The following is a 23,448-nucleotide window of genomic DNA, read 5'->3' on the forward strand; positions in this document are numbered from 1 at the left end:
AAGAATCTAATGCCACCACTGACCTGACAGGAGGCGGAGCTCAGGCCATAATGTAAGTGATGGAGAGTGGCTGTAAATACAAATGAAGCTTTGCACACTAGCCTTGCCACTCACCTCCTGCTGTGCAGCCCACCTCCTAACAGGCCATGGACAGGAACCGGTCTGTGGCCTGGGTGTTGGGGATCCCTAGTTTAAGGGCCTTAACATAAATGTAGGCTAACATAAGAACTGAGATCTCTACATCAGGTTTACAAAGTGCCCTAAAGTTGGTAAGTTAACTTTGCAGTTTCAAAACCTACATTTGTAAAATAAGAAGATTTTTATTTTACAAAGATCATGTGTGTATTTCAAGTGCTATAAAAACCTTTATAGATGTATACTATTCTTAGATATATACATTACACTTTATAAAAACAATTAGAATCCATGGAGCAGATACACATGGTAGAAATGCTGACTTACAGATCAAATATTTTTCTTTATCTATGACAATCCAGATAGCCCAGACATCCATTTTGAGCCTTCTCACAAATGCTTAAGTTTAATACAAATTGCCAATAAGTTGTCCTATTTAGTGCGAAGAAAATAATATGGGTACTATAGACAGCTGTCAAGAAAGTGGCGAAAGAGTAATAAAAAGGGCTCAGATGCTGGTGTACAATGTGTTTGCAGCTTTGATGATGAGGTCTTTGGAGTAGAAGCCTTTGAGGAAAGGTATACCTGTGCGAGGCTGCCAATCATTAGGGAGGAGGAAGTGAGGGGCGAGTCTTGAATAATCCTCCTATTTTTCGGACGTCTTGTTCATCATTGAGGCTATGGATGATGGACCCAGAACATATGAATAGTATAGCTTTAAAAAAGGCATGAGTGCAGATGTGAATAAATGCTAGGTGTGGTTGATTAATGCCAATTGTGACTATTATAAATTCTAGTTGACTTGAGGTGGAGAATGCTATGATTTTTTTTTTATATCGTTTTGTGTTAGGGTGCAGATTGCTGTAAATAGGGTAGTAATAGCCCTGAGACATAATGTAAGGGTTTAAGTTGATAAACTATTTTTTATTAAAGAGTGGAAGAGGATGAGTAGAAAAACTCCTGCTACAACTATAGTGCTGGAGCACAGTAGGGCTGAGACTGGGGTTGCACCTTCTATGACGGAGGGAAGTCAGGGGTGGAGGCTGAATTGGGCTGACTTTCCTACTGCCTCTAAGAGAAGGCTAACCAGTGGGAGGGAGTTTGGGGTAGGACTTAGAATAAATATTTGTTGAAATTCTCGTGTTGCTACCTGACTTCAAACTATACTACAAGGCTACAGTAACCAAAACAGCATGGTACTGGTACCAAAACAGAGATATAGATCAATGGAACAGAAGAGAGCCGTCAGAAATAATGCCACATATCTACAACTATCTGATCTTTGACAAACCTGAGAAAAACAAGAAATGGGGAAAGGATTCCCTATTTAATAAATGGTGCTGGGAAAACTGGCTAGCCATATGTAGAAAGCTGAAACTGGATCCCTTCCTTACACCTTATACAAAAATCAATTCAAGATGGATTAAAGACTTAAACGTTAGACCTAAAACCATAAAAACCCTAGAAGAAAACCTAGGCATTACCATTCAGGACATAGGCATGGGCAAGGACTTCATGTCTAAAACACCAAAAGCAATGGCAAGAAAAGCCAAAATTGACAAATGGGATCTAATTAAACTCAAGAGCTTCTGCACAGCAAAAGAAACTACCATCAGAGTGAACAGGCAACCTACAAAATGGGAGAAAATTTTCGCAACCTACTCATCTGACAAAAGGCTAATATCCAGAATTTACAATGAACTCAAACAAATTTACAAGAAAAAAATAAACAACCCCATCAAAAAGTGGGCGAAGGACATGAACAGACACTTCTCAAAAGAAGACATTTATGCAGCCAAAAAACACATGAAAAAATGCTCACCATCACTGGCCATCAGAGAAATGCAAATCAAAACCACAATGAGATACCATCTCACACCAGTTAGAATGGCAATCATTAAAAAGTCAGGAAACAACAGGTGCTGGAGAGGATGTGGAGAAATAGGAACACTTTTACACTGTTGGTGGGACTGTAAACTAGTTCAACCCTTGTGGAAGTCAGTGTGGCGATTCCTCAGGGATCTAGAAGTAGAAATTCCATTTGACCCAGCCATCCCATTACTGGGTATATACCCAAAGGACTATAAATCATGCTGCTATAAAGACACATGCACACGTATGTTTATTGCGGCATTATTCACAATAGCAAAGACTTGGAACCAACCCAAATGTCCAACAATGATAGACTGGATTAAGAAAATGTGGCACATATACACCATAGAATACTATGCAGCCATAAAAAATGATGAGTTCATGTCCTTTGTAGGGACATGGATGAAATTGGAAATCATCATTCTCAGTAAACTATCGCAAGAACAAAAAACCAAACACCGCATATTCTCACTCATAGGTGGGAATTGAACAATGAGAACACATGGACACAGGAAGGGGAACATCACACTTCGGGGACTGTTGTGGGGTGGGGGGAGGTGGGAGGGATAGCACTGGGAGATATACCTAATGCTAGATGACGAGTTAGTGGGTGCAGCGCACCAGCATGGCACATGTATACATATGTAACTAACCTGCACATTGCGCACATGTACCATAAAACCTAAAGTATAATAATAATTAAAAAAAAAAAAAAGAAATTCTCGTGTTGGAGGACAGGAGGAATCATGCCATAGCTAGAATAAAGCCAGTATCACTGATACAATTGTACAGGACTGCTTGAGGGTTGCTGCATTAGTATCTGGTCAGCTGTATCGTCAGCCGATTAGTAGGAAAGATATAATTCCTACACCCTCTCATCCAATGAAGAGCTGAAAGAGGTTGTTAGCAGTAACCAGAATTAGTATTGTGATAAGGAAAATAAGTAAATATTTGAAAAAGTGATTAATGTTACGGTCCGAGTTTATTTGTCATATTGAGAATTCTATAATAGATCAGGTAACAAATAGTGCTACTGGGATAAATATTGTAGAAAAGTAGTCTAGTTTAAAGCTTAGTGAGGGTTTAAGGGTCTGGATCCTCATTCAATGTCAGTTTGAGACAATTACTTCTTGGTCTGTACACATAAATGTTGTGGGGATAAAGGTGATGACAAAGGCACATGTGAGAGATGATTTTGCATAATTGGGGTGTGAGCCTTTTTTAAACCTGCTGGTTAAGGTAACAATAATTGGTAAGATTAAGGGGACTAGGGCTGTTGTGATAGTGGAAGAATACATGTTTGTTACTTTTATTTGGAGTTGCAACAATGTTTTTGGTTCCTAAGACCAACTGATGACTCTTATCCTTTAAAAGTTGAGAAAGCCATGTTGTTAAACATGGGGGCATGAATTAGCAGTTCTAGCACACTTTTAAGGGACATAGGCTCCATTTGATCAGGTTCTTCCTATTTGATAGCAATCAACTCCAGACTTACACAGGTTAACAACCCTCCACCCCTCCAGGAAAGGACAGACCTCTGTTTTCAACCATTTCAAGTAACTCTCAGGACTGCATTTGCCTACCTTAGATCACATCTCTCACCAATGTGGTTCAGGGAATGGTATATGCTGATTGGCCAGACTTGGATCATATGTCTATCATTGGAGGTAGGGGTTGGTGTCAATCCCACCAGAGAGGTTAGGGTAATACTCTATAGGAAAAACTACAGTAGCTACTAAAAAGGGGGAACAGATACTGCATAAGCATATGCAGATTTCACTGAACAGGCAACAGATTTCACTGAATGGACAACTGTCATGGAACTCAGAATACATTTTCTCACAGAAACAAAGCAAATAGAAAATTGTGGCCAGTTTCCCAAATAAGTCTCATGAGCCTGTTTAGGACCAATGGAAAGGAAACTCTGGCAATGACAATAATAGTCGTAATTCTAGGAAGAAGCCCTATTTTCCTAATTTCCTTTCCTCATGGAAGTTTCCTACAGACACAGCAAGTGACAAAATTTCAAAACAGTTTGTCTCTCAGCATCCTCCCACATCTGTACCTCCCTCTCACACACCAGTGAGCCTCTGCAGTGACACTATGGTTCCCTACTCTTACCTCTTATACCCCCTCCACTCGCATTTATTCCATTCTCAGAAAGTTTCCTCCTGCTGCCATGTTCTCATCCTCTCAATATAAATGATTTCAGCTGACGAGCAGAAGTAACCACCAATTAGAATCAATGTATGAACAATGAATAATATAAATTATGCTTACTAACCTCAGTAATTATCTAATTGGTAGGTTTTACACAGTATTACAAAGAGAAGCAAACAATATGAAGCAAAAAAACGAACTTATAGAGATAGATCAATCTTTCCTGAGAGTTTTTTGTTTCATTTTGTATTGTTTTGAGATGGAGACTTGCTCTGTCACCCAGGCAAAAGCAGGAGTGCAGTGGTGTAGTTATAGCTCACTGCAACCTCAAACTGCTGGGTTCAAGCAATCCTCCCGCCTCAGCCTCCTGAGTTGCTAGGACTACACGTGTGCATCATCATGCCCTGGCTAATTTTTTCTTTTTAGTCTTTATAGAGATGGAGTCTCACTATGTTGACCAGGCCGGTTTCAAATTCCTGAGCTTAAACTATCCTTCCACCTTGGCCTCCCAATGTTTTGGGATTATAGGTATAAGCCATCACACTCTGCCCCTTCCTGAGATTTGATCTCCCAGGATACACAGTCCTTCCTCCATTAAGACTCTTCAAACTCCCTTGAAACCACATATTCTCTGGGAACTCCATTTGTCCCCCTGCTACATGCTTCTAGTGGTATAGATTCGAAGGAGTAAGTGGTCATCTATAAACCAAGGACTGCCTGTATAATAAATGGGATCACTCTGAAATGTTAAATACATGTGTGACCTGTAAATAGAACTTAGCCTTCTTGAACCGCTGCACTTCTCATACTCACAAACCATTTACCTGGAATTATTCTCAAAACCTCACTTTGTAATTGTATCCAAGCTTTGTTCAGAAGCAATCTCTGGCATTCGCAGTCATCACTCAAACTGCTATTAACAAACAGTAAGTACCTATGTTCAGCATTGATTGCAGATCCTTGATGTGTCTGAAAAACAGAGCAAGATAAATTCTCTGTTGCAGGTGGTGAAAGCTTTTGTTGTCATAGCTCCATCCTTTAAGTCCTACAGCGCAGAGAAATTAACTCTTGAGCTTCAGGATCATGTGAAAAAAATTAACTGCACGTTACAAATATCCAAGAAAGGTAAGTATTTTGTCCAAAAGTTAAGTTTGGATGTTACCAAACTAAGACCTAAGCTAAAATGTAGATTTTACTGGATTTTGACTTTAGCTCATTATATAGGTAGAGGGCACCTTTTTTTGTTTAGCCCTAAGAACTTGAAAATGTTTTGTTAGAACAGTATAAATGCACTATAAACTAGAGTCTTTAATCAACTCTGCAATACTGAATCACTAAGATTCTTTCTAGAAATAATTTGTCCCATTCTGTATAAGAAAAGCACAGTGGCCAAGAATGGCCAACTGCCTTGTTCTTAGGGACAGCACTTGGACTCATCTATCCTAGGACTCTTGGCCCTAATAGCCATATAAATTCAAAGAACATACCTGTATGTATCAAGGGACCCCATTTAATATTCAGAAAGAAGACAATATCCAAATAAACCATGAAATCTTTCCTGAAACTTTCATCAAATAAGGATTTAAGAATACTATATAAAGACATGAAGATGGCCCTGTAGTTTCTTTCTAACCATGGAATTGGTTGATACTGACTGATCCTCTGCATGAAATTTCTATTTTAGTTAGCATCATTTCAGTCAAAAGGTAGTAAATTTCAACCTAAGAACTACTCAACAATTTCTCCATTACATTCACTAAATTAATGAACTTTGACTTTCAGAAAGGCTATTTGAGGACATTTTAAAATACAGCAGTAGTCTTATTTTGACAGAAGAGAATAAAAAGAGGATTTTTATGGTCAAGTCAGGGCAGAAAACTGTATATATTCCAAATTATCCCTAAAAAATCTTCTCCAATCTCCAGGGTCCAGCTCTGCAAAGACAAGAACTAAATGTTCTTTTTGCATTTAGGTGTAGTCTCCACTTTCCAGAACAGTAGAGACCTAGGACTAGTTTGAACTAGGGGAAAGCAATGGGGTAAAGGGATTATTACTTTCTTGTGGCAAAGCATTTATGTGAATTTGCACTAAAAACCCCTAAGCTGGCGCTACACTGTCACCCTTCCTATACAAACAGAACAGTTTCTGGTGTCTATGAGATTCAATAAGCTTAGGCTAAGATAATCTAGACTTTAAAATTCAGTCTCAGAGTTTCATGCAAGCTCTCTCCTATTGCACTAATTGGAAAAATGGAATCAAATGTCTCATAACGTTTTTCTGTCAATTAGGTGGAATTTGTTCAAGAACTCCCAAAGACAATCATTGGGAGAATCAAACACGTTTTAAGAGACCAAGAATAGAGACGAACATAGCTTGATAAAAAAGCTGAAGGGTTAAGTAGTAATATGATTGCTTTCTCTATTTGTTCCGGATAATTCAGTGACTACTCTCTTAAAATGTTTAAGATCCTTCCTGGTTTTTGTTTTCTACTTAGCTAAAAAATTAAAAAGTAAATAAAAGTCTAAAAATATATGGATGAAAATTGTTTCAATAACCAAACTGACAAACGTAATGATGGTTTCTAGTGTTTAAAATTGCAGGAGTCAAATGATTACTTAGAAAAAGAAAGTGCACAATGAATCTGTATTTCATTTATCTTGTGCCTAATTCAAAATAAAGATATATCCTAAATGTTCAAGACAATTTCTTCTACTTAACAACTTTATGAGACCAAACTTCAATATATTAAAATACTGTTAAAATGAGGAGTATAAATAATTCAAAAATCAGTAAGTGAATTTAATGAAAGTAAGCACTGTATTACTGTGGCTCATTTTGAAGCAAATTAACTGTAAAATATCTTAAACTTGGATTTAGGAGTATTAATTATTCAAGGGTAATTAATAATTTTTTAATATTTTTTAGGATCATGTCCATGACATATTTTATAATTTGACATATAAACATATTTTATGATACATATATACTATAAAGCAAGAGATTTACTAAGAGTCAGAAAGAAAGAAAAAATATAGAACACCAATTTTTAGGGAACAAATTTATTTTGATTTTTCTGAAAATATCAGGAACTATGAAAAAACAAGCTCAATTTCTGGCCGTACCAAAAGCAAAATCCAAGTAAAAATAACATTTGAAAACCAGGTTTAACCTCAGAGAATCATGTTTTAAAATACGAAGTTTAACATTCTTTCCTCTATGGAGCTAAACAAGTTTTCTAAACCACAAGACTGCAGTTTTATTATTATTTTTTTTAACTGACATAATTTTTTAAAAGAAAAAATAAAAGGGGAATAAAAAGCACTCACTTCCTACCCTGGAATCTTGTCATTTATAAAATAACATGCTCAAATGTCAGTGAAAATAAACAGTTGATAAACCTGAAAACACGTCTTTTAATGAGTTCAGGTTACAACCGAACACAGGATTTTGTAACTGGGAAAGAACAGCTTGTGTAACAACCGATTCTTACCAAATACAAATAAATATAAAAGACAATTAAAAACAAACTATAAAATCAAAATCTTTCCGTAAAGTAGCAGCTTTCACAAAATAAAAACAATTTAGTTCCACAGAGTTGTATGTTCTGTAGGCATATGGCCAATGTTTTTCCGAGTCCTTTTGTCTTGCACAATCAAAATACAATCTTTGTCTTGGAGCAAGTCTGCTGAAGAAGGCACCAAAATCCTATCCTCCCTATTCCCCTAACTGATATTAATAATCCTCTTATCAATCATTGCAAGGTAACTTCAATGTCATTAAGTATTAACATTCTAAATATGTAAAGCTATAGAAGGAAGGTCCTGCCTATTCTCTTTGCCCCTCTCAAATCATTCTAAGTCTGGTTTACCAAACAGAACCACTAGCTAGGAGGATAAAAATACATTCCCATGTTCACTAGCCATTAAATGAACATAGCCACTTGTGCAGGAAGCCTAACATTTTTAGGACTTCCTAACTTTTTAAAACTTAAGGATAAGCCCTTTCTACAAGCTAACTTTACAGCTCCTTAATATTCTTAATCTGGACTGTTTGCAGACTTTGTTGGTGTCTGCCTTTTCAATTGTTTTACCCAAAAATAGGCCTTGAAAAAACTTTCAAATTCAGGAAACCCCTAAACCCCTGCAGAGAACCCTCACGGTATGTGAGTGTAAGCACTAAGTTGAAGAATACTCTTATTTCACAGAAATCTAGGACTGTCAGACTAGGGCTGAGTTCATTCTCTTCCTTCAGAGACAAAATTTCAAGCTGAGCAGATTCAGAGACAAGGGTTCCTCATAAGTTATATACTAGCGCTGGGAAAAGGAGAGAAAATGCTATTTCATTGGGTCTTGTGGTTCCTCCAGCTGGGTTAGAACAAGATTGGAGAGTTGCACCCTTTATTTTCAAGTCCAAGTGGCTGCAGAAACATTTCAAGAATTCCTCTGGCAAGGTAGCAAGTCAGTTTCCTTTTAGATCTAAGACTCTTGTCACTTTAAGAAAAAAATTTTTCCCCAGAACCTTTCAGAGACTTGTCCATTTGTTCATGTGATGAAAAACGTCTGCAATAGGCTACTTTCTGTAGTCATTTTTCAATTCCAAAGCACTCAGCAAAAGCTGGCTATTTTCTTAAGTACTCTGGCAATTCACCTTTCAATTCAAATATCCTGTAGAGAACGCTTCCTCTGATAAGCCACTGGATGTCTGTATGGTGCAGGAGGTTTATGTGCTGTCTGTCCAGGTTTTTGTTTTGGGTGTTTTTTTTTTTTTTTTTAACATTTTTGCATAAATGGGTCTTTGATACAGGTAACCAGTTTTGTAACATTATTCAGAACATCACTGTATCTTCAAGTTTTTGATATCAGCATCTCTGTGGAGAAAGCAGTGTGCTATAAAGTCAACATCAGGATTTCTTTTTTTTTAATAACGCAAAATGACTTATGGAGACAACCACTGATGGGGCACCAGGAGTGTAGATAACAGACCTCTGGTTATCAGATACGATGTCACAACATTATATATTGGCCTTTGTTCTGGCAGGCTCCTAGCAATAGAAAAAGTTTTCTTTGAATTTCATCATTTACAAATCTTACAAATGCTACAGCATGACAAATATTAGCGAAACCTGTTGACTCATCATCCTGGATAGAGAAGCTGCTACTTTTCAGTTAATGACACAAAACCTTTTTTGCATCATATGAGATATCATCAGTAAATCAACTTACTGAGAATAAAGTCTTCTCAATTTTGTACTGCATCTTGCCCCAGCATTTTAATGTTATTAGATTCTCACCAACTATGCATATTTTCCTTTCCTGAGATAAGTTCTGCTACTAAATAATTTGCTTCTTAAACCTTTTGACTAAAGGTGATTTCTGAACAAAAGCCCTACTGTTTTTGATAGTCCAAAAGCCATTTGAAAATAATGAATATCCTTTCTTGTCAAGTGGCTGTGATTTATTGTTACAATTGCTAGTTTTGTAAGTTGCATGCCACAGAGAATGCACAATGGGACAGGACAGCTTGGACTGAGTACACATAATACCCTTGAGAAGTAGCTTTCTTTATAAAGACAGAATTTCTTTGTGTCCCTTGTTGCACTAGTATACTGAAGTATACTCAGAAGACTGAAATTCTTCATCACCAACCTTTTCAGAAATGTCTGTAGTTCCATGCCTAAAATGGTTCTCTTCTCTCTCACATCTTGCCTTCCAAAATTGCGACACTGGACTGTCAGCTTTATTACACACAAATGTTAAAAAAATAAAATAAAAATAAAAACAGATATAAACAAGAAAATCACAAAAGTACAAAAACTTCACTAAACAATTCACTTCTAACCTACATGATCCACATTTTTGCAATGTTTACAACAAAGTGGCAGGCGGGCAGCTGAGCTGTGGCATGTAAAAACTCCTTCCTTAGAATGAAAACTTCCCTCTCATTTTCTACTTCACAGTTAGTTCACGCCCATAAGTCAGCTGTCACTGCAGAAGAGGAGCCTGGGAGAGGCCAACATCCCCCTCCTATCCTCCCCTCTTTGCAATAGCAGCACATGGGTCTGCCTCTACATAATACCATAAAGGCTGAAAGATCCCTAACAAAACTGTTAACAGGGCTGCGCAATCATTGCTCACTACTGTGAGAACAGCATAATGCAGCACACAAATAAAAAACTGTTTTTAGTCACAATTTAAGGTGGAGCCCCAGCAACATCTCGTAGAGCCTCAGGTGAGAAACCCACCTCCAACACCGAATGACTTCCTATGAGAGGTCATTTTCATTTGACTTGGATTCTTCTGTGGCTTGACTTGCAAGTTCAGGTTTGGCTCCTCCCTCATTTGCCACCTGTGGATTAGACGTTAGTTTTGTCTGCCCCAGCTCCTCAGTATTCGCTGGTACCTGCTGGTTATTTTTTCCTTCTGCTGTGTTGTTTTGGTCTGATTTGTCAGCAGATTCCAGTTTAGTTTCTTTCCCATTTCCCTGCTTTGAGTTAAGCTGTGATGGATCCTTAGGGCTCTTCACCACCTCCTGGAGATTGTATTTTCTAAACAACATGTAATCTTTCACAACACTCAGGCAACAGACAGCTTTGATGATTTCTACTACCACTGTGTATTGTGGATTGGTGAGATCCACTTTATTTTCTGAATTGAGGGTGCACACTATTCCTGTAACAAAAACAGAAAAACACATAGCTGAGGAGGATACCATTACATCTGATAGATACAAAAAATCTTTTGTCTCTGTTTCTTGTTAAAACAAGACATACAGTAATCCATTCTTCTATGTGGACTTCAAATAATCTGAACCCTTACAATAAATAAACACAAATGAAACCCTACAACATTTAGTAAGAATTTTTTTTCCAAACAAAATTCAATTTCGAGTTAAAAAAGACTTTATCTAACTACCAGAAAACCTCATATCCGACATATTGAAATTAGTTGATTTAATACTATTTTAAGAACATTTTAATATATTTGTTCTACACTCAAAAATGTAAGCCTTAAATCTTTCAAAAGAAAAAAATCCTTAAAAAACAAGTATTTACCATTGAATGCCTATGGAAAATCACTAAGAAAAACATACCTGCCAATTCTCTGATAACTTCTTCTCTATTCACATGACTGTTATTTCGAGATTTGTAAACAATCTGAAATGTCCCTTTGTTTGGAGCTTTAAACCAGGGTTCCAAAAATGTTTCTGCATATTTTTTCATATCTTCTAAAAAAGCCTTGCATGTGCCTGAGATGGGTAACATTCGCAAAATAACTCGAGTCTTCTTTTTCTTCGTTTTGTACATATCCTGGAGAATATGATGCACCAATTTCTCAGGCTCTTAAGGAAAAAAAAAAAAGTTAAGAAGATAATTTCTCAGACATCTTAAAGACTAAACTCTAAAATGAATTTTCACTGGCAATGACATAAGTTGACAGAAGAAATTCTCATAATGAATTTTAAATGAATCTACCCAGTCATTCTTTCCAACCAATATTTCTTCAGTGCCTAATACGTACTATAATGTATCTAATATATTTTAACTTTTCATCATTATTACTGCTTGCACTAGAAATGACTGTTTAGGTAGACACCGTTGTTAACATTTTTGTGATGTCCTGAGTTATCCAACCATAACACCATGCTGTTGTTTTCCCGTAACAGAGTACATTAAACAGTACACACTTTTTTACAAAAAAAAAAAAAAAAAATTCTGTGAGTCACTTTAAAAGATGTAATTAATCCATTAGCTAAGTTAGCACACAAGTCTAAATCTCAGACCCAGGAGGAATCCCAGAACCATGGTGGGCACAAGATCATGAAAGGGAGGTCCTCAGGCTGCAACCTGCCTACATACAAGTCTATTTGGGGCTGCTCCGAAAATCTGTAAATTAGTTGACCACATTGAAAAACAAAAAAACTCCAGATTTCAAACTTCTTTTGAGAAATTCGAATACCTGGCCCTGCATACCCAAAGAGCAACAACTGGCTGGAGCTGAGTAGCAGCTGCCCCTTATTTACACAGAACTGGCACTCTAGTTCTGCCTTAAGTTATATACAAAGGAAGCAGCAAAGCCAGGTTTCTACTCATAAGCCAATGCTACGTCCACCACCCCATTCTACCTCTCCACAGGCCTGCTGCTAATACAGTGTACAGAAGCTGCCATCAAATGATTCACTGAGTCATGCCCAAGAAGCCATTTTGTAAGCAGTATTCCCTGAGACAGGAAGATACCCAGATGTTATGAGATCGATAATCTTAGCAAGTATTTGTCACACCTATCCCAAGTGTCCTGATGAAGACGACGTTATTTGCTCCACTTTCCACTGACTGGAATCTTCTTAACCTCATCTCTGTAGATGCCTTAATGTCACCAACTTCTTTCTTCAAGGCAGCCTCTGCATCATCATCCTCTCCCTCACTTCCAGAGGGCTGCTGATCCTTGTCTGTAAACTGTTTGCATAAAACTAATGAGCAGAAATAACACAACAGCTCACATTTAAACACTATAAGTAATTATTTATGTGAAATCCCTGGTGGCAGGTGGCTCAGTATTGATTTTTTTTTTTTTTCTAAAGATGGAGTCTCGCTTTGCCTCCCAGGCTGGAGTGCAGTGGTGCGATCTTGACTTGCTGCAACCTCCGCCTCCTGGGTTCAACCAATTCTCCTGCCTCAGCCTCCCGAGTAGCTGTGATTACAGGCGCATGCCACTACACTCAGCTAATTTTTGTATTTTTAGTAGAGATGGAGTTTCGCCATGTTGGTCAGGCTGGTCTTAAACTCCTCAGGAGATCCACTCGCCTCAGCCTCCCAAAGTGCTGGGATTACAGGTGTGAGCTACCATGCCCAGCTGACTCAGTATTGATAATAAAGTTTTTTTAGGAAGCTGGGACACCACACCCTTCAAAACGTGGAGCAAGGCCGGAAGTGGTGGCTCATGCCCGTAATCCCAGCATTTTGGGAGGCAGAGGCAAGCAGATCACCTGAGGTCAGGAGTTCGAGACCAGCCTAGCTAACATGGTGAAACCCTGTCTCTACTAAAAATACAAAAATTAGCCCGATGTGGTGGCAGACACCTGTAATCCCAGCTACTCAGGAGGCTGAGGCAGGAGAATCGCTTGAACCCAGAAGGCAGATGTTGCAGTGAGCTGAGATTGCACCACTGCACTCCAGCCTGGGTGACAGAGCAAGACTCTGTCTCAAAAAAATTTAAAAAAAAAAAAAAAAGTGGAGGAAGAGGGAATTCCCACAGACTACAGAATGTAAAATTTGAAAATGTTTTCAAAAGCATCCTGACAGTTTGAGGCAGAGAGAAACGTGCTGACCAGATCAATCATTTTACGGTGGACCTTAACACCTTGACCAGGTATCTGTGTGCCTCACACGACACTGTCCTTTTGGTAAGATTAGACCAAATACTTGTGGAATTAAAAACCCTTACTCTTGTTCTATTAAGGAACAAGGCAAAGAAATACATTGTTCAATAATTTTGGCCAAGCATGGTGGCTCATGCCTGTAATCCCAGTACTTTAGGGAGCAGAGGTGGGCAGATCCCTTGAGCCTAGGAATTTGAGACCAGCCTGGACAACATGGCCTGAGAACCCGTCTCTACAAAAAATACAAAAAATTAGTCGGGCATGGTGGCACATGCCTTCAGTCCCTGCTACTCGGGGGCTGAGGCAGGAGGATTGCTTCAGCCCCTGAGGTGGAGGTTGCAGTGAGCAAGATCATGCCACTGTACTCCAGGGTCCACCTTGGGTGACAGAGCAAGACCGCTTCCAAAAAAAGAATTTGCTCAAAGTACAGCAGTAGACAGGATATGCACTTGTTGCCCAGCTCTCTGCCCCCTAGTGCCCAATGAAATTGCCAGTCAGGCACAATAATAATTGTATACATTTACAGAAACTTTATTACATACCAGTATGTACTTTATGTACATAAGCAACTCACTAGCCAGTCTTAAAGTATTCTCTTTTTTATCTAGCTCAGCAGCATCAAATAATGTGCCCATGTCTGAGTCCCCAAGCTAGCAGAGGATGAGCCGTGAATTTAAATTCCCTCTGTATTACCCTTCTTCATTTAATCCCTCAGTGTGCATGTGTGTATTGGTCCAGATTCTAAGCCAGTAATATGATTTCCAAGCAGTAAGACTTTAGGTGATATTGGTAGAAGTTTTTACTTTCTAAAATGTATTTTAAGTGCAATAACTAGCATTAGTAGTAAACCTACTATTTCAGAGATATTATTGCTTCAGGTAAATACATTATTACTCCAACTTCACGAGGCTGTCATGAGAAATGTGTTTTTGAAAGAGCTTCAGCACACCGCCTGGCCCTCAATGAACAATCCGTAAGTGGGAGGTAGGCCAGGCTCAGTGGCTCGCGCCTGCAATCTCAGCACTTTGAGAGGCAGAGACGGAGGGTCGCTTGAGTGTAGGGTTTAGGACTACCCTGGGCAAAACAGTGAGACCCCTTATCTACAATTTACAAAACTTAGCTGAGAGTGGTGGCGCCCACCCGTAGTCCCAGCTACTCTGGAGGCTGAGGCAGGAGAAGTCGAGGCTCCCCTGAGCTATCATCACGCCACTGCACTCCAGCCTGGGCAACAGAGCGAGACTCTGTCTCACAAAAATAAAAATAAAAGTAATGGAAGCTACCGTGGTTAATGATGGCAAGGAAAGGTGCAAGCGCTTCAAGCACAAAACCGATAGCACCGAAGTCTGCGAGCGCCTCTGGAGGGACGGAAACGCCGGCGAGGCCACGCCCCTACAGCCGTCACGCCGACGACCCGAGGCGCGCATGCCCATACCGGCAGCCATCCCTCCACCCTTCCCTCCTCCCGCAAGGCCTGGCAGCCGGCCGGCCCGCGCGCCCACCGCGGGACCGGTACCTTTTCTGGCCCATACATGTCGTCGCCGTATTCGTTGAGCAGGCTGTAGGCCTCCTCCACGCACTTGCGCTCGTTCATATTGCAGGTGATGAGGATGCCCTGTAGCCCGGGCTCTAGCTGACGGGGCCCACCAGCGTCGCAGCGCCGAGCGCGCTTGGCCAGCACATACTGAGCCTTGCCTTTGCGCTTCCCGCCGCCAGGCTGAGAAGTCTGCTGGGCAGGGGCCGCCATGGTGTGCGCAAGCTGAGAGGAAAGAGAAACGTTTCTCAGCTGCCGTTGGCGTCCTCATCTACTGCCAGCGCGAGCTGGTGACGTCAGATATGAGCGACCGCCTCCCCTATCCCGCCTCGAAGCCTCATTCCGTGCTGCGCCAGGTCCTAAGGCCGGTCTGTAATCGTCAAAGGCGTGGAGTGATACCCGCCCAAGCCCCGCCTCCTGCCCCGCCTCCCGACTGCGACCTGAATCCAGTAGAGGCAGCATAGCAGCCATTCTGGAAGTGGTGTCTGTGGCTCCCCAAGCCCTTGAAGCTGGCTCCAGCCATATAGCTTCCTCCACCCAACCTTGGTACCTGTTCCTCCAGCCTTCCCTATAATTCTGCCAGCTACTGTGGAGGAAAAATTAAATATTAAATTTGAACTCAATTGAACGTGGACAAAATGGTCAAGTCCCGTAACAGGTTGCATGAGCCCCTTGAGGCATTCATTCATCCAGCACTGTTACAGATAACTCTGTACCTGTATTTGAGTTATTGAAAAACAATCACAAAAACAAGTTGACCTTTATGTGTTCCTGAGCCCAGTCGCGAATATAAATATATCTTTATATAAAAATATATCTAAATACATCTTTATATAAAAATATATCTAAATACATCTTTATATAAAAATATATCTAAATACATCTTTATATAAAAATATATCTAAATACATCTTTATATAAAAATATATCTAAATACATCTTTATATAAAAATATATCTAAATACATCTTTATATAAAAATATATCTAAATACATCTTTATATAAAAATATATCTAAATACATCTTTATATAAAAATATATCTAAATACATCTTTATATAAAAATATATCTAAATACATCTTTATATAAAAATATATCTAAATACATCTTTATATAAAAATATATCTAAATACATCTTTATATAAAAATATATCTAAATACATCTTTATATAAAAATATATCTAAATACATCTTTATATAAAAATATATCTAAATACATCTTTATATAAAAATATATCTAAATACATCTTTATATAAAAATATATCTAAATACATCTTTATATAAAAATATATCTAAATACATCCTTATATAAAAATATATCTAAATACATCCTTATATAAAAATATATCTAAATACATCTTTATATAAAAATATATCTAAATACATCTTTATATAAAATATATCTAAATACATCTTTAAAAATATATCTAAATACATCTTTATATAAAAATATATCTAAATACATCTTTATATAAAAATATATCTAAATACATCTTTATATAAAAATATATATAAATACATCTTTATATAAAAATATATAAAAATAAATATAAAAATATATAAAAATAAATATAAAAATATATACAAAAATAAATAAAAATATATAAAAAAATAAATAAAAATATATAAAAATAAATATATGCTTATATAAAAATAAATATATGTTTATATAAAAATATGTTTATATAAAAATATATGTTTATATAAAAATATGTTTATATAAATATATATATTTATATAAAAATACATATATTTATATAAAAATACATATATTGATATAAAATATATATATTTATATAAAAATATATATATTGATATAAAAATATATATATAGATATAAAAATATATATTGATATAAAAATATATATATTTATATAAAAATATATATTGATATAAAAAAATGTATATTTATATAAAAATATATATTGATATAAAAATATATATATATTTATATAAAAATATATATTGATATAAAAATATATATAGATATAAAAATATATATTGATATAAAAATATATATAGATATAAAAATATATATTGATATAAAAATATATATATTGATATAAAAATATATATAGATATAAAAATATATATAGATATAAAAATATATATTGATATAAAAATATATATTGATATAAAGATATATATTGATATAAAAATATATATATTTATATAAAGATATATCTTGATATAAAAATATATATCTTTATATAAAGATATATCTTGATATAAAAATATATATCTTTATATAAAAATATATCTTGATATAAAAATATATATTTATATAAAAATATATCTTGATATAAAAATATATATTTATATAAAAATATATCTTGATATAAAAATATATATATTTATATAAAAATATATATTTATTTATATAAAAAATATATTTATATAAAATATATATTTTATATAAAAATATATATTTATATAAAAATATATATTTTATATAAAAATATATATTTATTTATATAAAAATATATATATTTATATAAAAATATATATTTATTTATATAAAAATATATATTTATATAAAAATATATATTTATATAAAAAATATATATTTATATAAAAATATATATTTATATAAAAATATATATTTATATAAAAATATATATATATTTATATAAAAATATATATTTATATAAAAATATATATATTTATATAAAAATATATATATTTATATAAAAATATATATTTATATAAAAATATATATATTTATATAAAAATATATATTTATATAAAAATATATATATATTTATATAAAAATATATATTTAAATATATATTTATATAAAAATATATATTTATAAAAAATTATTTATAAAAAATATTTATAAATATATATATTTTTATTTATAAATATATATATTTTTATAAATATATATATATTTTTATAAATATATATATATTTTTATATATATATATTTTTATAAATATATATTTATTTTTATATATATATATTTTTATAAATATATATATTTATATATAAAAATATATATTTATATATATATTTTTATAAATATATATATTTATATATAAAAATATATATTTATATATAAAAATATATAATATATGTTTATATATAAAAATATATATAAATATAAAATATATATATTTACACACACCATTATATACACCATTATATACTACACCATTATATATTATATATAATATATAATATTAATTATATATAATATATTATATTATATATTATATATTATATTATATTATATATTATATATTATATTATATTATATTATATTTATTAAATTATATAATATATATAATATTATATATTATATAATATATTATATTATATAATATTATATATAATATTATATTATATTATATATTATATTATATATTATATATAATATTATATAATATAATATATATTATATTATATTATATATTATATTATATGTTATATTATATATAATATATATTATAATATTATATATATATTGTTACAAGAGACTGTAACTGCTCTTGTAACAAGTAGCTAAATCTCAGCCAAGCACAGAAGCCATGCTCAACCACTCACAGGTGGCTGTTCAAACCATGTTTTTTGAGACGGAGTCTTGCTGTCGGCTCAGGATGGAGTGCACTGGTGCAATCTCGGCTCACTGCAACCTCCACTTCCTGGGTTCAAGCGATTCTCCTGCCTCAGCCTCCCAGGTAGCTGGGATTACCTGTGCATGCCACCACGGCCAACTAATTTTTGTATTTTTAGTAGATATGGAGTTTCACTATGTTGGCCAGGCTTATCTTGAGCTCCTGACCTCAAGTGATCTGCCCACTTCGCCTCCCAAAGTGCTGGGATTACAGGCATGAGCCACTGCGCCCAGCCAAACCACGTTTAAATAAGGCAAATACTGAGTTGTAAGCTATTGGGCTGTTTCTGTACCTTACTTCCATTTCCTGCACCTCACTTTTCTTTTTATGTCCATAAATCATCTCTGACCACGTGGCAGCACCAGGATGTCTCTAAACCTATTCTGGTTAGCGGGTCAGGGGCCTGCCTGATTTGAGAATCCTTCCTTGTGCAATTTAATTCTGTTAAATTTAATTTGTCTAAAGTTTTTTAACAGTTTATTGTATTTCATGGTTGCTGACTGTGCAGAGAATATCCAATGAAGTGAGAAAAATATGCAACCCTGTAGCTCTCAGTCTAGATGTTAGTTATCTAAATCACACCCTCATCCTGTGGCAGCTGCCGGGGCTGCGTACACTTACTTCCTCTTCTGAACCAGGCCCTTGTCCAGCTCTAAATAACTCAGCCTTCATTTATTCCTTATTATTCTTCTTTGTTCTTTTTTGTTTATTCTTTAGACTACATCTATCATTTCATGGCTGTGTGAACTTTCACCTCCTTAGGTTACCTCACAGACATGGACAATGGCCCGGTGTCTATCCTTAGACACCAGGGACTCTGTCGCTTGAAAACCTCTCTTAGAAGGGACCACTTGGGGCCAGGCACGGTGGCTCACGCTTGTAATCCCAGCACTTTGGGAGGCCAAGGAGGGTAGATCACTTGAGGCCAGTTCAAGACCAGCCTGGGTAACATGGCAAAACCCCATCTCTACTAAAAATAAAAAAATTAGTCGGGCATGGTGGTGCATGCCTGTAATCCCAGCTATTTGGGAGGCTAGACACGAGAGTTGCTTGAACCTGGGAGGCAGAGGTTGCAGTGAGCTGAAATCGTGCCACTGCACTCCAGCCTGGGCAAAATAGACTCTGTCTCAAAATAAATAAATAAATAAACAGAGACCACTTGGCACCTTGTGGCACCATCTAGAGTAGATGAAGGTGATCTGAGGAAGTTACCTTTTGTTTTAATTAACCTATTTGCTTCAGATATTCAGAAGGCCTCACAGCCAAGCAAGGGGGGAATGGTGTGACACATTCTAGATTCCCTTTCCATTTCTCTTCCTAACCTTCAAAGTTACTGTCCCTGAAGTTCTACTTATATGTTCAGTACAGAATCCAGGTAGGAGATGCTCTTAGACACTCCTTGTGTTCTGACCTTGCTTCCCATCCACACTTCCTGCCTTAGTCTCTTGTTACCCAGCATCTTCAGGGAATGGATATCCTGGCTCTGAATCCCGGTCTCCTTCTGACTTGATTCCCAATATCTGCTGCCTTCAGAGTAGGTATCAAGTATGATCAAAAGCCCAGGTTCTAAAGCCAAACCAAGTTCAAATTCTGCTTTGGCCATAACCTGGCTGTGAAACTCTGAGTAAGTTACCCAAGCCAAGGTTTAGGTTCCCTGTTAGATTTAAAAATAATAATAATAATGGAAATAATAATACTCACATCATGGGTTATTAGGAAAATCCAGTAAGATCAGGCATGACAAGTGCTTAGCTCTCAGCCACTGTTCAGTCAATATGTGCTTAAAAACAGCTGCTTTCAGATTCAGTCGTGAATCACGGAAGCCTGTTTTTTTCTTTTTGGTGTAAATATCCATCCCTCAGTCTGATCACCTAACTTCATTATTTGTCTATTATTCTTTAATTTAATGGTTCTTTTATATTTTTGGTTTACTAAAAGCTGTTGAATCCCTTTACTTAGGAGACTAAAAGGGATTTTATTTAATTTTTCTATAGACCTCCTCTGTGGAAAAGGGAATTTAAAAGTATATATAGTGTAAAGTAAAATAACATAAAATGCGTAAGACTTGCATGCCTTACCTCTGCCAACTGGTTTCTGCCTCACATTTGATTGAATGACATCCCACCTTTCACTAGCTTTGTAGCCTCACTGGCAGCACTTGTCACATTTGTGCTTTCATTACACCCACACGCTGTGTGGGAAACTCACCCAACAGCCTGATCTCCCAGGCTGGAACCCAATTTTAAACCAATGTGAACTTGAGTCTGCCCCTAGAGGAGTCACATTTGGCCTGGCCTTTGTACCTACTCAGCCCTGCTGGGTGTCCTATACTGATCCCATCACCTCTAATTAATTTCATCCCACCAGTGCCTGGGTCCCAGTTTTGACAGATACGTTTCTCTATTGCAAACTTGGCACTTTGAGGGCCTATGTTCTTAAGGGCAAAAGTCATTGAATCTCTTTCCCTCCAATTTTCTCCTTCAATTTTATACTCTATACATACAAGTCTTTCTTCTTAAACTTTTCCTGGTGTTTTGTGGGTACTTCCTTCCCACTTCTTTGGGATTTGGTTGAATAATCTATGTTCCAAAGTAATTGTTTTGAAGCAGGAGATATAAAAAAAAACAAGTTTTCTTGGAGGCTGACTCACTTCAAGGCCCAGCGATAGACAGGGCTCTGGAAGGGCTTTGATAACACTATCTGCAGAGCGAGGGCCCTCAAGGGATGGGTTCCAGAGCCTCTCCCTGCCATCCCAGAGCAGGGATGAGAAAAACAAGTTTTTCTTCTCTTTCAGCTTCCCTCTTCCCCCTTATCATTCTCATAATTATTTTGCAAAGTTTTATAAGTTCGTTTTTCCCTTCTGTACAGCATGGCAAGGTCACAAGATATGCTTCAGTTGCAAAACCTGTCACTGTTTAACAAACTGCCTTTGTTCTGCTTCTGTAAGCTTGCTTACCCGCCCTACAGGTTTCACACCATCAAACTGGCCAACCCCCTTTCAAATGCATGTATAAAAGTCAAGCCCTGTCTTTGTTCAGGGCTCAGCCTTTGGATGTTAATCTGCTGGGCTGGTGCTCACCTAATAAAATCCTCCTGTCCCACCCATTGGTCTCTCCTGTCCCTTAAGTCCTGCAACAGTTTTATTATTTAGTTTTACTTCTTTGAGCACTTCTAGATCATCTGCCTGCTTCTTACTTTCACTTCAGTCAATGCTCCAAAGAATGAATCACCAATGGTGGCATCTCAGTTTAGTAAGTTAGAGAAAGGTAATTCCGTTTACCACTCAAATCATGCTATGGACTGCATATTCCACCAATGCAGAATGCTAGTCTTGAGTAAAACACTAATATAAGAAATATAAATTTCAGGGTAGGTATAGTGTACATTTAAGAGTCTAGCTGGGCATGATGGCTCACGCCTGTAATCCTAGCATTTTGGGTGGCCAAGGCAGGTGGATCGCTTGAGCTCAGGAGTTCCAGACCAACCTGGGCAACATGGTGAAGCCCCATCTTTACAAAAACTATAAAAGTTAGGTGTGGTGGTGCCCACCTGTGGTCCCAGCTACTTGGGGGGCTGAGGTGGGAGGATCGTTTGAGCCCAGGAGGTCAAGGCTGCAGTGAGCCATGATCTGACCACTGTACTCCAGCCTGGGGGGACAAAATGAGACCATGTCTCAAAAAAATAAATAAATAGATAGATAAATAAATAAACAAAGAGTCTAGGGTAACTGGAGTTTAGAGTTTCTTTCAGTACAAATGAGACCTAAATAATTATCTACATGAATACTCAGGTTGAATAATTTATATTTAAATGAAAAATTGAAGGGAAGCCACATCCTCAGTGAGAGTACAGCATTCAATGTATAGATGAACAAAGACAAATTGATTAAGAATATATTTTAGGGGTCACACCATCCTGAGTTTAAATACTGAGTCCACCACATTGCTAGTTCTGTGACCTTGGGGAAGTTAATTGTTCTAATCCTCATGTTCCTCATCAGTAAAATGAGAATAGCCACAGCATATATCTTAAAGGTCATTGTGAGTATTGAATAAAATATTCATGTCAGTCGCACGTACAAATATTCAATGTGTTCACTGCTGCTGTTTTGTTGTAGCTGTTGCTAATTGGAAGGTTTGGTAGAGATAATTTTTACCAAAAAAGTTGAGGTTGAGACTCAGGCTTTTTGTGTTGGTCAGTTTGCTTTGATGTGTTTCTAGTCACTTCTTGCTTGTTCTCAGTACCCCAGAGATAACCTATTATATCTAAACATGTTAATATGAAAAGCTCTGGCCAGAGGCAGTGGCTCACACCTGTAATCCCAGCACTTTGGGAGTCCGAGGCAGACAGATCACTTGAGGTCAGGAGTTCGAGACTAGCCTGGCCAACATGGTGAAACCCCATCTCTACTAAAAATACAAAAATCAGCCAGGTGTGGTTGTGGGCACTTGTAACCCCAGCTACTCGGGAGGCTGAAGTAAAAGAATCATTTGAACCCAGGAGGCAGAGGTTGCAATGAGCCATAATTGCACCATTGCACTCTAGCCTGGGTGACAAGAGCGAAACTTTGTCTCCAAAAAAAAAGAAAAAAGAAAAGATTTTCAAAGTGAGATATGTGTAATATGAACTAACTTATATTTTAAAGGGGAATATCTATATATCTATGTGCACATATATATACACATATGTATATATATGTGTGTTATATTTTAATCCTATATATATAAAAATGATGGTAGTAAGACCTACTATTT

General features: G+C 36.3%; 1 protein-coding gene across 5 annotated transcripts in view; it reads right to left on the minus strand.

The window, feature by feature from the left end:
- The window catches only part of THUMPD1 (THUMP domain containing 1), a 32,316-nt gene extending 16,849 nt beyond the window's left edge, over positions 1-15,467 (minus strand). Inside the window, exons 1-6 of one of the 5 annotated variants that reach the window (XR_008494589.2) lie at positions 15,056-15,386; positions 12,445-12,619; positions 11,257-11,505; positions 10,409-10,835; positions 4,992-5,136; positions 4,129-4,219 (exon numbers count right to left, since the gene is read on the minus strand). Coding sequence is in view for 4 of the 5 variants with exons in the window: in XM_063654575.1 (XP_063510645.1) it covers positions 10,429-10,835; positions 11,257-11,505; positions 12,445-12,633; positions 15,056-15,344 (1,134 nt within the window). In the remaining variant the exon portion in view is untranslated. Of the gene's footprint in view, positions 1-4,128; positions 4,220-4,991; positions 5,137-7,210; positions 10,836-11,256; positions 11,506-12,444; positions 12,634-15,055 lie in introns of those variants that run through there. The other 4 variants (XM_063654575.1, XM_054453398.2, XM_063654577.1 and 1 more) reach the window with 4 other exon arrangements.
- Positions 15,468-23,448: the final 7,981 nt, after the last annotated feature.

The sequence above is a fragment of the Pongo pygmaeus genome, chromosome 18 (genome assembly GCF_028885625.2).
Source record: "Pongo pygmaeus isolate AG05252 chromosome 18, NHGRI_mPonPyg2-v2.0_pri, whole genome shotgun sequence".
Classification (NCBI taxonomy): Eukaryota; Metazoa; Chordata; class Mammalia; order Primates; family Hominidae; genus Pongo; species Pongo pygmaeus.